Source organism: Notothenia rossii (genome assembly GCF_949606895.1).
Source record: "Notothenia rossii genome assembly, chromosome: 10".
NCBI classification, from domain to species: domain Eukaryota; kingdom Metazoa; phylum Chordata; class Actinopteri; order Perciformes; family Nototheniidae; genus Notothenia; species Notothenia rossii.
The window spans coordinates 29,428,611-29,441,707 of NC_136908.1; the positions used below are offsets into that span (position 1 = coordinate 29,428,611).

The following is a 13,097-nucleotide window of genomic DNA, read 5'->3' on the forward strand; positions in this document are numbered from 1 at the left end:
GAACCTATCCTCTATTTAAATGCAATAACGGACATTGGAGACGAGGTGAGCCGGCTGGCGGGGAGGAGCCAGCAGAGGATATATATAGCAGCGCCGGAGGAGAGATCCGCTGTCTTCTTCTTGCTCAGGAGAACCAGATCACAGCTGTTTTCTGCCGGAACAATATTCTGTCTGTAACACTACCGCGCCTTTTTTAATTAAAGTATCCCATTTGAATCTTTTCAGAGACTCCATTTAGTCTCATTTTAAAGCTTCTCTCCTGGACGCGAGAATAAAGAACATATTTAACAGCATTGACGGCCACAATGCTTGTAAAAGACGCTCCGTGCAAAGGGGTTATAAAGTTACCAGACACACGGGCAGGCAAGTGCATAGAGTTACTAGTCCGATAGGAAAGTTACTAGACCCGGGCGTGCGGGCGTGTCGCCATTTCGAACCCTGAATAAATTAATAAATTAATAAAAAAATCAGTGACCCAGGCATACCGGGGCACCTCAGATCTACAGGGGGGCACGTGCCCCCGTGAAAAGGGTCTCGCGACGCCGATGTGTCCGAGTGCAAGTGAATGCACCACAAGACACGAGCCTTGTAACCCCTCCCCCGGCCCTGGCGCAAGCGTGGAAATATGATTGGCGGCGATTTCATTTGAACTTGACGGCGCAAAACGAGAAGCATCCGGACCCAAGTACTGTACACGGAAGGAACGAGGTATTTGAAGTCTACAATGACAGAGAAGAGACGGTGAAGTTTGGCTGTAGTCAGCATTGAATCAAAATGCACTAAAGCTTTGGATCTTGATCAGTTTGTGAGGCGTTTTGCTGAACAGATGGTAATCGCTGCATCATAACAGTGATTGACAGCTGATAGGAATAATATGATTGTTAATATTATCATATTAATTCAGACAAACATCGATGAGACAGTTAATTAATGTACTTATAGCAGTCTGCATAGATTTTGTACCCCTGGTCCAAGAGTGAAACAAACTAATTCAGTTATTGTTCAGTTAAAATGCATTCAATTAGGCCTATGTCTGCCATCTTATATATTTCTATTTAAGGCTTTACTGATGTGACACAATAATGTCACCTATGTTATTGAGTTAAAATGTCAATATTTTGGCTTTCCAAGTTAACATTGATTGATATGACTGCGATTACATCAGCATATACTTCTGCCAGGGGATGCCACCCCTCAAAATCTCCTGCCACCCTCTTGCCACCCCATGAATATCTTTCTAGATCCACCCCTGAGTAGGCTATATTTTTCGTTTCGTTTATTTAATAAGTGAATTTCAGGACAACTTTGGGAATTTTTTAGATTTAAATAGATTTTGAAAGTGGAGATAGAGAGAGAGAGAGAGAAACAGCACTGTCTGCTTGGTTGCAATACTGTTGCTCAAGCCTTTATGCAACTTAGGCCTATACATTGTTTATGTTACTTATATGCCTGTGTGTCCATGGTTTTGAGTCTGTGTGTGTTGAGCGCAGCACCGTCTACTTTTTGCAGTACAGTAACTAAAGTAGGACTAAGCATAGCGGTAGGTTTTGTAGACGTCCGACGTCCTCTTTGAGAAACATACACAACGCAGACAGACACCGGTCACAAAAGTATCAGATAGGCTTCAATTTTCTTTTGATTGTCTATAATTAACTATAAAAAAAAACGTCGCCGTTTTTAACACTAAGTTTATATATGTACTTATTTTTACGCTTTGCATATGAGGTGGTCCGCAAAAATCCTTGATAATAAATAGTGGTCCGCAAAAAAAAAAAAGTTTGAGAACCCCTGCCCTACATCTATATGTTAAGCTGTTCAACGTTCTACTAACACTATTTTATGTAGTTTTAATATAAGATAATACATTGAGAGAGCTGAGACAGGCTATACAAGCATATCTGTTTGAATGTCCTTAAATTACAGTATTCCAAACAGCAGAACTTCTGTGTATGTGATGTGACTGACAACCTGACATGGTTTAGCCTTTTCCCACACCTATTACTTGCCTGATCAGCTTGCTCTCAGCTTTCTCATGTGTCTGTGTTGTATTGAAGCAGTGTCCTAAATGTAAAATGACATTTTGTTTTAAGAACTGCTCACCTGAGGAGATTGCAGTGGCAAAGTGTTCCTGTGTAGCTAGAACAGCACTCTGCAACCACAATGTTGCACTGCTGTTCCAGACCGCACACTACTCCACACGCAACCTGGCTGCTGTACCCCCTATCCTCAGCTGCACTGAAACAGAGCAGCGATGGCACAAGCCAAGAACCATGGTAAGTACAGTATGTGTTCACAACCAATAATATATAAACATGTATATATATATATAAACATGTCTATAGAGATATATTTATACACAAACACAACATTTCAGTCATTTATATATATAAACATGTCTATAGAGATATATTTATACACAAACACAGAATATATGTATCTGTATTTTTAGCAAACAGTAATGTTATTAGCATATAATATATATATATATAATACTGATACAAATTTAATTTCAGGTTGAGTATAGCTTGAGTGTATATATATATCAGTATATATATATATATAAATATATATACAGTGGGGCAAAAAAGTATTTAGTAAGCCAACAATTGTGCAAGTTCTCCCACTTAAAAAGATGAGAGAGGCCTGTAATTTTCATCCTAGGTATTCCTCAACTATGAGAGAAAAAATGAGAAAAAGAAATCCAGAAAATCACATTGTCTGATTTTTAAAGAATTTATTTGCAAATTATGGTGGAAAATAAGTATTTGGTCAATAACAAAAGTTCATCTCAATACTTTGTTATATACCCTTTGTTGGCAATGACAGAGGTCAAACGTTTTCTGTAAGTCTTCACAAGGTTTTCAAACACTGTTGCTGGTATTTTGGCCCATTCCTCCATGCAGATCTCCTCTAGAGCAGTGATGTTTTGGGGCTGTCGCTGGGCAACACGGACTTTCAACTCCCTCCAAAGATCTTTTATGGGGTTGAGATCTTGAGACTGACTAGGCCACTCCAGGAACTTGAAATGCTTCTTACGAAGCCACTCCTTCGTTGCCCGGGCGGTGTGTTTGGGATCCTTGTCATGCTGAAAGACCCAGCCACGTTTCATCTTCAATGCCCTTGCTGATGGAAGGAGGTTGTCACTCAAAATCTCACGATACATGGCCCCATTCATTCTTTCCTTTACATCACTGGTTCTCAACGGGGGCGGTACCGCCCCCCAGGGGGCGTTCAGAGAACATCGGGGGGCGCTGGAAGCAATATTTTTGAAAGGGGGGCGTTGAGGTGTTCTTGGGGGGCGTTCACGCATAATGTCTTTTTGTCATGAAAAACGCTGGCCACAGCGTCTTTTTCTGTACAAAAAGCAGCTGTCAGCATCTTTTGTTGCTATAGGAAACCACAACTCTGCTTGCGATTGGTCAGCTGTCAGCAGTGTTATTACGGGTACGTTCGTAAATGCACAAACGGTCAGTCCGCTCGGACAACCCGTCTGTTCAGCCAGAGCACCCAGCTGTGAGCGCTCAGAGCGCAGCGCTCTGGACTGTGGAACGGGGACGCTCGGAGCGCTCTGAGCGCATTTACGAACGTACCCTACAAAAAGCAGCCGGGAGCGGACCGGAAGTCGTTGTAATTTTGGGATCGCGACTGTTAATAATCTGTGTCACTTTGTTAAATTTGTATATGTTTTGTTATGACAAATTCCACTAAGTGGTCAGTTTATGAAAATAATACCCGTTTCTATGTCTACTACGACATGGAAGAGCTGGCTAGCCAGGCTGCTCCACACAGAGCTCTGTTTGTTCAAGATTACAACGACTTCCGGTCCGCTCCCGGCATGATGTCTTGTCATGTCACCAGCTAGCCCTCTAGCGTTTGCCGCCATATCGTGACACTACCCCCCCCCCCCCCCCCCTAAATATTAGCATCATAAAACAACAAAAATCATATCACATCAGCAAAATGGCCGCGAAAAAGATAAAATGCAGACAGTACTCTATTGAATATCTTAGCTATGGCTTCATACCGTCTCCTACCAATGCACAACTCCCAATGTGTTTACTTTGCGAACATGTATTTTCCAATGAGGGAATGAAACCCTCACGTTTAAAGGAGCACCTTACCAAGATCCACCCGGATAAGGCAGATAAGGAGCGTCCGTTCTTCCAGGCCCTCAAAGAGAAACATGGTAGGAGCACCATCAGCAGTCTCTTCGATAGGAAGACCACCCAAACTGACAGCGGGCTAATAGCGTCATATAACATCTCCTTGCTGATAGCCAAATGTGGGCAGCCGTTCACAATCGGAGAGAAGTTGGTACTCCCTGCCATCAAAGAGGTCATATCTACTGTGATGGAGCGTGATCCCACACAGGTGCTGAAATCCATCCCACTCAGTAATGACACCGTAGCACGCAGGATTGATGAAATGGGCGCTGATACAGAGGAGCAGCTGTGTGCCATCCTGCGGGAAACTCCATTCAGCCTTCAGCTGGATGAGACAACCACTTCTGACAACAATGTTCTGTTGATGGCCTATGTCCGCTATAGCACCTCCAACAGTCAGGAGATGGCTGAGGAATTTTTATTTTCCAAATATCTGGTCACAGACACCAAGGGCCAGACCATTTTTAATGCACTGGATGCTTATCTACAGGAGAAGTCAATCCCGATCAACAACATCCTCGCATGTGCTACTGACGGTGCCCCTCCCATGGTTGGCAGGTACCGTGGCTTCACCACTCTGCTGAAGGTCCCGCATGTCCTCACAGTCCACTGTGTCTTGCACCACCACAACCTTGTGGCCAAATCTAAAAGTCCACCTCTCCACGAGTCTCTCAATGTTGCAGTAAAGGCAATAAACAAAATAAAAGCCCACGCCCTGAATAACAGATTGTTCCGACAGCTGTGTCAGGAAAATGATGAGACCTTTGAGCGTCTTCTTCTCCACACTGATGTCCGCTGGCTCTCAAAAGGAAACTGCCTTGCTCGTTTTTGTGAGCTGTTTGACAGCATCGTGGAGTTCCTGGAGGAGGTGGATGCAGCTCTCGGGGAACAGGTGTCATCCAGCCGCTGCGACATCATGTACCTCGCAGACTTCTTTGGCAAAATGAATGAAGTCACGCTGAAGCTCCAAGGAAAAGGAGTTACTCTGATCCAGAGCAAGGCGGTCATCCACAGCCTCACCTCCAGGCTGGATCTATACCAGCAGAGCATAGGCAGGAGGCAGTTTGCTCATTTCCCGCTGTTGACCAAGGTGATCTAGCCTAGGCTACTAAATAATGATAATAATAAATAATACATGTAATAAATGTAGGCTACTCTATGCAACACTATATTTGTGTTCCTGGTTAGTATAAATAACTTATGTTCTGAATGTATTATGAGAATAAAGAAACATCAATTAGTAAACTAATTAGCAATAAAATAACCAGTTTAAAATCGGATGGTAAAATTCTGCACCGATAACAATTTCCTGGTTATACTCATTGCAGGTGTCTGAGGCTCTTACCGATGAGCGCCTCCTCATTTACACAGACCACCTGAGGATGGTGAATGCCGACTTGAAGATCCGCTTCAGAGATCTTTTGGACCTCGATGTTCCCACCTGGGTGGTGCAGCCCTTTCAGGCGGACGTGGCGGAATGCGAGCCAGCAATACAGGAGCATCTCATCGACATTCAGAGTGACGATGAGGCCCAGGCTATTTTCCGCACCTCTGGCTGGGGCAACATGTGGGTCAAATACTCTCAGCGTTACCCGGCTCTCTGGGAGAAAGCGAGGCTGCTTCTTCAGGCTTTCCCAACCACATACCTCGTGGAGCAGGGATTCAGCCAGGTCCTCCACATGCAGTCCAAGTACTGCAATCGCTTGAACTTGACGGCCTCAGGTGCACTGCGACTGAAACTAAGTTCTCTGCAACCCGCAGTGAAGAAACTGGCGGAGAACCACCAAGCGCAGGGCTCACAATAACCTTCCCCCCCCGCAATTTGGCGAAATGCAACACCTTTCCAACCTGTTAGTTCTGTAGGTCTAATGTACAGTTTTGTAGCCTTCTGTTTGTTCTGCACTGGACATGTGTGAAATTGCTGCTGTTCCGTAGCAGTCTGTTTGTATTCTCTGCTCTTGTCTGAGTTTGTTTAACACTCATAACTATCATTTTAATTCACATTCACATGGCTTTTCTGCTCTCTGGTAAACTAATGATAATCAGTGTTGGGCAAGTTACTTCCAAAATGTAATATATTACATATTACTTATTACTCTCTTTTGAAAGTAATAACTTACATTACAATATTACTGTTTCTGAAATGTAATGAGTTACACTACTTTAGTTACTTTTTAGTTACTTTCACCAAAATAACCGCAAAAGAATAGCTAGGTATTTTAAATGCTAAAATGTAGTTTAGTGCAGCTCATTATGCATCCAGTGAAGGGCAATGTGGTATAGCATAACAACTGTGTAGGCCTTAAGGCTACTAACAACTTGTATTACAGGGCTTAGTTGAATACTCGATTCTGATTGTAAATTCTTAACATGTGACACGTTGTTAATACAGCAGTACAGACTGCTGTCAAGGACTATAATGAAGGTTAACATATTGTAAATCAAGGCAAATATTATTTAAACCATGCTCATGGTTTGAAATGGCAAACATTGAAAGGAAAAAGTATTATTAAAACCATGTAGCCTACTACATCATCACCTTGGTCCCATCATATATGCTGGGAAGAGAATATTTACTGTGCTTGAAAACTGGTATCACATCATCATATGAGGTTGACTTTGTGACCTGGAGAACATTTCAGCTGCAACATCAGCTCGTTGATAATAAGCTTGGGATATGAGATATTTTTGTAGCCATTCGTGGTGAAGGCATCTGTGCTATTGTATGCATTATTTTTGACCCAACATTTCTGCAGGCATGTCAGAATATGGTACTATTTTCACATGAATATTCTAGCCATTGTCTATTTTTATACCACAAGCTGCAAAATGACCGCCTTACCCCACTGTCCAGGCGGGTAGTTGTTTAGATATACCTGGCACCTGCGGGCCGCAGAGGGGCGGCGTAGTTTCGGGCGACGAAGACTGCTGCTCCGGGGCCGGCGAGTCAGGCGGGAGTAAGCTAGTGTCCACAACGGAGGGTAACGTGATGTCCGCATCTGACCTGTTGCTACTGTCTGCAGTAGATGCAGTGTTGCTGGCGTTTAGTGATGGTTGCTTTAACCATTTTCGTATAAATGATTATCCACAGATCAGATGTGTGTCACTGCTGTGGAAGCACTTTGGAAATGATGCACGCGCAGCGGAGCAGGTCACGCGCACCTGACACAATTTGTTGTTTGTATTTTTCGCTACGTTCTCTTTTTTGAATGGTTGCATAACGTTCAACTTCCCCGAAGATCTCGACGCGAAGCCTGAGGGGTAAACACCAGGTTTACTAATCTACCCGCACAATTTGTCCGGTGTCGGAATGTCTCGCTTTGTTAGTACATTCTTAAAAAACAAAACACCATTTAATTTCGGGTTAAAATGTGTTGTAACTGCGTTACTGAGCATTGTAACGGGTAATATATTTCCCACATTTCATTAGTAATGCGTTACATTACTTCGTTACAGCAAAAAGTAATATATTACTGTAACTGCGTTACTTTTGTAACGCGTTACACCCAACACTGATGATAATGATATTCCAACTGCCCAGTTAAATCAAATCTATTATTTGGCATTCAGTGACATGCTTTTTAAATGATATAACACAGAATATTAGTCAACATTAATATTCAGGGAAGAAAATAAGTCTACTTTTTTTGATGGGGGGCTGTAAGAGACCTGGATAATGGACAGGGGGGCGCTGGCCAAAAAAAGGTTGAGAACCCCTGCTTTACATGGATCAGTCGTCCTGGTCCCTTTGCAGGAAAACCGCCCCAAAGCATGATGTTTCCACCCCCATGTTTCACAGTAGGTATGGTGTTCTTTGGATGCAACTCAGTAGTCTTTCTCCTCCAAACACGTCTAGTTGAGTTTACCAAAAAGTTGTATTTTGGTTTCATCTGACCATATGACATTCTCCCAATCCTCTTCTGGATCATCTAAATGCTCTCTAGCAAACTTCAGACGGGCCTGGACATGTACTGGCTTAAGCAGGGGGACACGTCTGGCACTGCAGGATTTGAGTCCCTGGCGGCGTAGTGTGTTATTGATGGTAGCCTTTGTTACTTTGGTCCCAGCTCTCTGCAGGTCATTGACTAGGTCCCCCCGTGTGGTTCTGGGATTTTTGCTCACCGTTCTTGTGATCATTTTGACCCCACGGGGTGAGATCTTGCGTGGAGCTCCAGATCGAGGGAGATTATCAGTGGTCTTGTATGTCTTCCATTTTCTAATAATTGCTCCCACAGTTGATTTCTTCACACCAAGCTGCTTACCTATTGCATATTCAGTCTTCCCAGCGTGGTGCAGGTCTACAATTTTGTTTCTGGTGTCCTTTGACAGGTCTTTGGTCTTGGCCATAGTGGAGTTTGGAGTGTGACTGTTTGAGGTTGTGAACAGGTGTCTTTTATACTGATAACGAGTTCAAACAGGTGCCATTAATAAAGTTAACAAGTGGAGGACAGAGGAGGCTCTTAAAGAAGAAGTTACAGGTCTGTGAGAGCCAGAAATCTTGTTTGTTTGTAGGTGACCAAATACTTATTTTCCACCATAATTTGCAAATAAATTCTTTAAAAATCAGAAAATGTGATTTTCTGGATTTTTTGTCCTCATTTTGTCTCTCATAGTTGAGGTATACTTAGGATGGAAATTACAGGCCTCTCTCATCTTTTTAAGTGGGAGAACTTGCACAATTGATGGCTGACTAAATACTTTTTTGCCCCACTGTATATAGTATATATATTTATGTGTGTATATATCAATAAACATATATATATAAACATGTCAATCGATATATTTATACACATAAACACAGAAAAAAAATGCTCTTCACTTATTTAACCCTTTTTTCTCAACCTTTCCCTCTACCAGCCAAGGCCCTGTATTGCAGGATCAATTTAAGCGTGCGTGCCTGTCCTGGACAGGTTTTTCAATGACCAGGATACACGCCCTGATTTCAGGCTGAGCAGGGAGTCCCTAAAGGTGTTGCTGGACCTCCTGGGTCAGGACAGGAGACACGGCTGGGGGGCCACAATTGAGACCCTGGTGTTCCTGTTCTGGCTGGCAAGTGGGGCATCATACAGGGTGGTCTCCAGAGTTTTTGGGATGCCTAGATCCACGGTACATCGGATTGTCCCCAGAGTGACTGAGGAGGTGGTGGCCATTCGCCACCAGGTCATCCACCTCCCCAGGACAGCAAAAGACCTGGGTTCGCAGGGCTGGCCAGACACAGATTCTTCAGGAAAGCTGCTGGAGCAATCGACGGCTGCCATGTCCGCATCGTGCCACCAAGCGGCCCTGATGGTCACTGTTACAGAAACAGGAAACTGTTCAGCTCAATTTTGCCGCAGGCTGTTTGTGACGATCAGGGCCGCTTCATTGACACATACGTGGGCTGGCCTGGGTCAGTCCACGACTCTAGAGTGCTCCGCCACAGCCCACTCTATCGGCAGGCACTCTACCCTCCTCCAGGGCACTATATCCTCGCAGACGGGGGGTACCCCTGCCTCCAACATCCACTTCCCCTCATCACTCCCTACAAACGGCCGCTGCAAGGTGTGGGACCCCAGCGCTTCAACATCCATCACTCCCAGGCACGCTGCATCATCGAGCGTGCCTTCGGGATGATGAAAACAAGATTCAGGAGTATTTTCCTGCAAGCGCTGGAGGTGCACCACACCTTTGTTCCTCAAGTAAGTAATCACTCATTAGGACATTCTGATAATACTGAAGAGTAGATCTGACATGAGGTATAACATATATATATATATATATTTATTAGGGCCGGGACTTTAACGCGTTAATTAAGATTAATTAATTACACAAACATTAACGCGTTAAAAAAATTAGCGCATTTTAATCGCACTTATTTTTGCCCTGCGGAACGTTTCTCACTGGATGAGTTTCAGGCGTACCGATTATACTAGAGCACCAACTAACGTTCATGACTTCAGACAACAACAAACTAAAGTGAACAATAATCAAACATGAACGAAGAAGCTGATGAGACCGCTTTGGTTGGCCCCGTGGATGGGAAATTTTGTTTTAAAAACGGACGGATGGAAGCGTCGATAAGAGCACGGTTGTATGCAAATTATGCAAAAAGGAATTTGCATATCACCGCAGTACATCAAGCCTCAAGTATCACCTCAATGCAAAACATATAGCAGCTAGCGTGGAAGCTAGCGTGGACGCTAGCCCGACTCCGAGTACAAGGACCCACACCAAAGTTGCCCTCAGAAATCGGGAGCATTTCAAAATGCAAAATTGGGGGGGGGGGGGGGGGGTGCTAGTGGATCGCCGGAGCTGTTAGATTAACATTAACATGCTTATTGTAGTTGTAAGTGCACTGCCTTGCGGCCTGTAGCACCGTCCTTGATGGAGCATAGGTGTGGACTGGACCTGCATTTTACAGGAAAGGAGTGAGCAGAGAGTAGAGTAGTTGTCGATTCTTGTTCTGTTTTCTGTGAATATCTGCCTCACCCTCTCAGACTTTGAGTTGCGCGCGCTGCTAAAGAGACGTGTTACCATGGAAACCAAACAATGGTGTAGCTGTATTAAAGTCCGAGTGGAAACAGTCGTGTGTAAATCTGATTTTGTCAGAAATCGGGAGAGATGCGGGAGAAATATGACCCCGGGAGGAAACCGGGAGAGGGCAGTGAAATCGGGAGTCTCCCGCGAAAATCGGGAGGGTTGACAAGTATGACCCACACCCAACACACACTCAACCAGATGACTGGTTTCAGGGCCAGGATAACTAAGTCCACGTCTGAAAAAATAACCAGCTCACTGGATTGCACTCGACTGTAGACCACTTGGAGTGGTAGAAGAGAAGGGGCTGCAAAAGGTACTACAGATTGCATCGTCTGACACAACATATGAGCTGCCATGCAGAAAGACAATGACAAAAAGAATCCAGCAGCTTTATGACAATGAAAAGGAAGATAAAGAGAATTTATTGGAGAAAGCCGAATGTGTTGCCCTGACTGGGGATCATTGGACCTCGGTAAGCAATTCAAATTACCTCTGTGTGACGGCACACTTTATTGACATCTTCTCATTGTTCTCAGGTCAAATATTTATATGCGATTAAAAATGCGATTAATTTTGATTAATTAATTACAAAACCTCTAATTAATTAGATTAATTTTTTTAATCGAGTCCCGGCCCTAATATTTATATATTTCTTCCAATTTAAACATTTCAGATCATAACAGCATGTGCCGTCCTCCACAACATCTGCATTGGGGCCGGCGACATCATGGCCCCAGAAGAGGACATTGTGGAGGATGTAGCGGAGGATGAGGGGGAGAATGTGTTGGAGGCAGTCAGTGGTGCTCCTTGGCGGGACCAACTGTCTGCAGAGGTGTTTGCCCTGGAGGAGGTTCCTGGTGACCACGATTATGTGTAAAGGTATGCAGAACAATTGACGAGCTGTGATAAAATAACCTTGTGCAATATTTATATACATCTTTTGTTCCTATCTGCTGCTGAAAACATCTTAGTGACATGGCAGCCGTCGATTGCGTCCGCCCTGCGAACCCTAGCCCAACAGTCCGATGTACCGTGGAGAGAAGCATCCCCAACAGCTCTGGAGACCACCCCAAAATGAAGCCCCACCCACCGTCAGAGGACACCAGGGTCTTAATTGTGGCAGCCAGGTCCAGCAGCACCACCTGGGACTCCCTGCTCAGCCTGAATATGTATATAGTTTAAATGTTGTTTTATTTGTATGTTTTATTTGTATGTTATGTTGTTCAATTAAATAAATCATAAGTTTCATATTGCTCATTACATTTAATTATTTATTACATTATTTGTCCACTAATCTTTCTAGCAGAGTAAAAAGCCTGTTGATGTTCTCCCTGCTTTCCTGGGTAAATGGTAAATGGACTGTACTTATATAGCGCTTTATCCAGTCTTTAAGACCCCTCAAAGCGCTTTACATACTACATGTCATTCACCCGTTCACACCCATTCATACAGAGCAGTGTACCTTACTCTAGGACCTAACATTCACACACATTCACACACCGTTGGCCATGCCATCGGGAGCAACTCAGGGTTAAGTATCTTGCCCAAGGATACATCGACATGTTGACTGCATGGGCTGGGATCGAACCCACAACCTTCTGGTTGAAAGACGACCGCACTCCCTCTGCAGCTGCATGTCTTCTCGGATGAGGTCCATTTTGGTTTCTACACGGACCACTATTGCGGTAAGCATGTTGTAACTTCCGGTTGTTGTTGTCATCTCCGGGTATCCCGTGTGCCTGTTCTGTTGCTGATAGCTTATTATCTTAACTTAATCGATCGTTTTAAAACTCTTGATCACGGCAACTGCCTGACGTTGTAATCACACGTTACTACAGCTTAAGCACTCACAAACTCTCCTTCTCTTAGCGACTGTAACTCCACAGTTGCCTACACTCTTTTCGGGTTTGCTAACGGTAGCTACTTTAGCTTGATAGCTAGCCATGGCTCTTTCCCCACCCTCGGGTGCTATTTCCTGCTCTAACTGTCTCATGTTTGGTTACTCCCCTACCTCCTTTACTGGTACCGATACATGTGTTAAATGTAGTATAGTTGTTAGGTTGGAGGCGGGAATCATAGCCATAGAAGCCCGGCTCCGCATCTTAGAAAATAACTCAGCTACATTAAAGCCCATGTTAGCCGGTGCAGACCGGCAAAAGGTAGCTCCTCTTAGCCGTCCCCCGTCAACTCCCGAGCAGCAGGGAGAATGGGTGACTGTTCAGAAGGGGCATAACGCGAAACCCGCAGGTCCCCACCAACCCGTTCACGTATCTAACAGATATTCCCCACTCAGCGAGACACCCGCTAAGAAGCCAACTCTGGTTATTGGTAGCTCTATTATGAGACACGTGAATTTAGAGACCGAAGCGTCCACAGTCACATGCATTCCGGGGGCCAGAGCGGGCGACGTTGAGG

The 13,097-nt window shown here is 44.3% G+C and overlaps 2 protein-coding genes across 2 annotated transcripts; both read left to right on the forward strand.

Moving 5' to 3' along the window:
- The first annotated feature begins 3,918 nt into the window (after nt 1-3,918).
- On the forward strand, nt 3,919-6,178 carry LOC307022348 (zinc finger BED domain-containing protein 5-like). Its single transcript, XM_079655110.1, has 2 exons — nt 3,919-5,253; nt 5,492-6,178. Exons 1-2 carry the CDS (start codon nt 3,961-3,963, stop codon nt 5,966-5,968), a joined length of 1,770 nt encoding a protein of 589 aa, XP_079511236.1. The 5' UTR covers nt 3,919-3,960; the 3' UTR covers nt 5,969-6,178.
- LOC307022741 (putative nuclease HARBI1) lies at nt 5,994-11,869 on the forward strand (the record flags this gene model as incomplete). The annotated part of the gene is made up of 5 exons (XM_079655633.1): nt 5,994-6,013; nt 9,074-9,216; nt 9,303-9,841; nt 11,356-11,561; nt 11,654-11,869. 4 exons carry the CDS (start codon nt 5,994-5,996, stop codon nt 11,557-11,559), a joined length of 906 nt encoding a protein of 301 aa, XP_079511759.1. The 3' UTR covers nt 11,560-11,561; nt 11,654-11,869.
- Between the last annotated feature and the right edge of the window lie 1,228 nt (nt 11,870-13,097).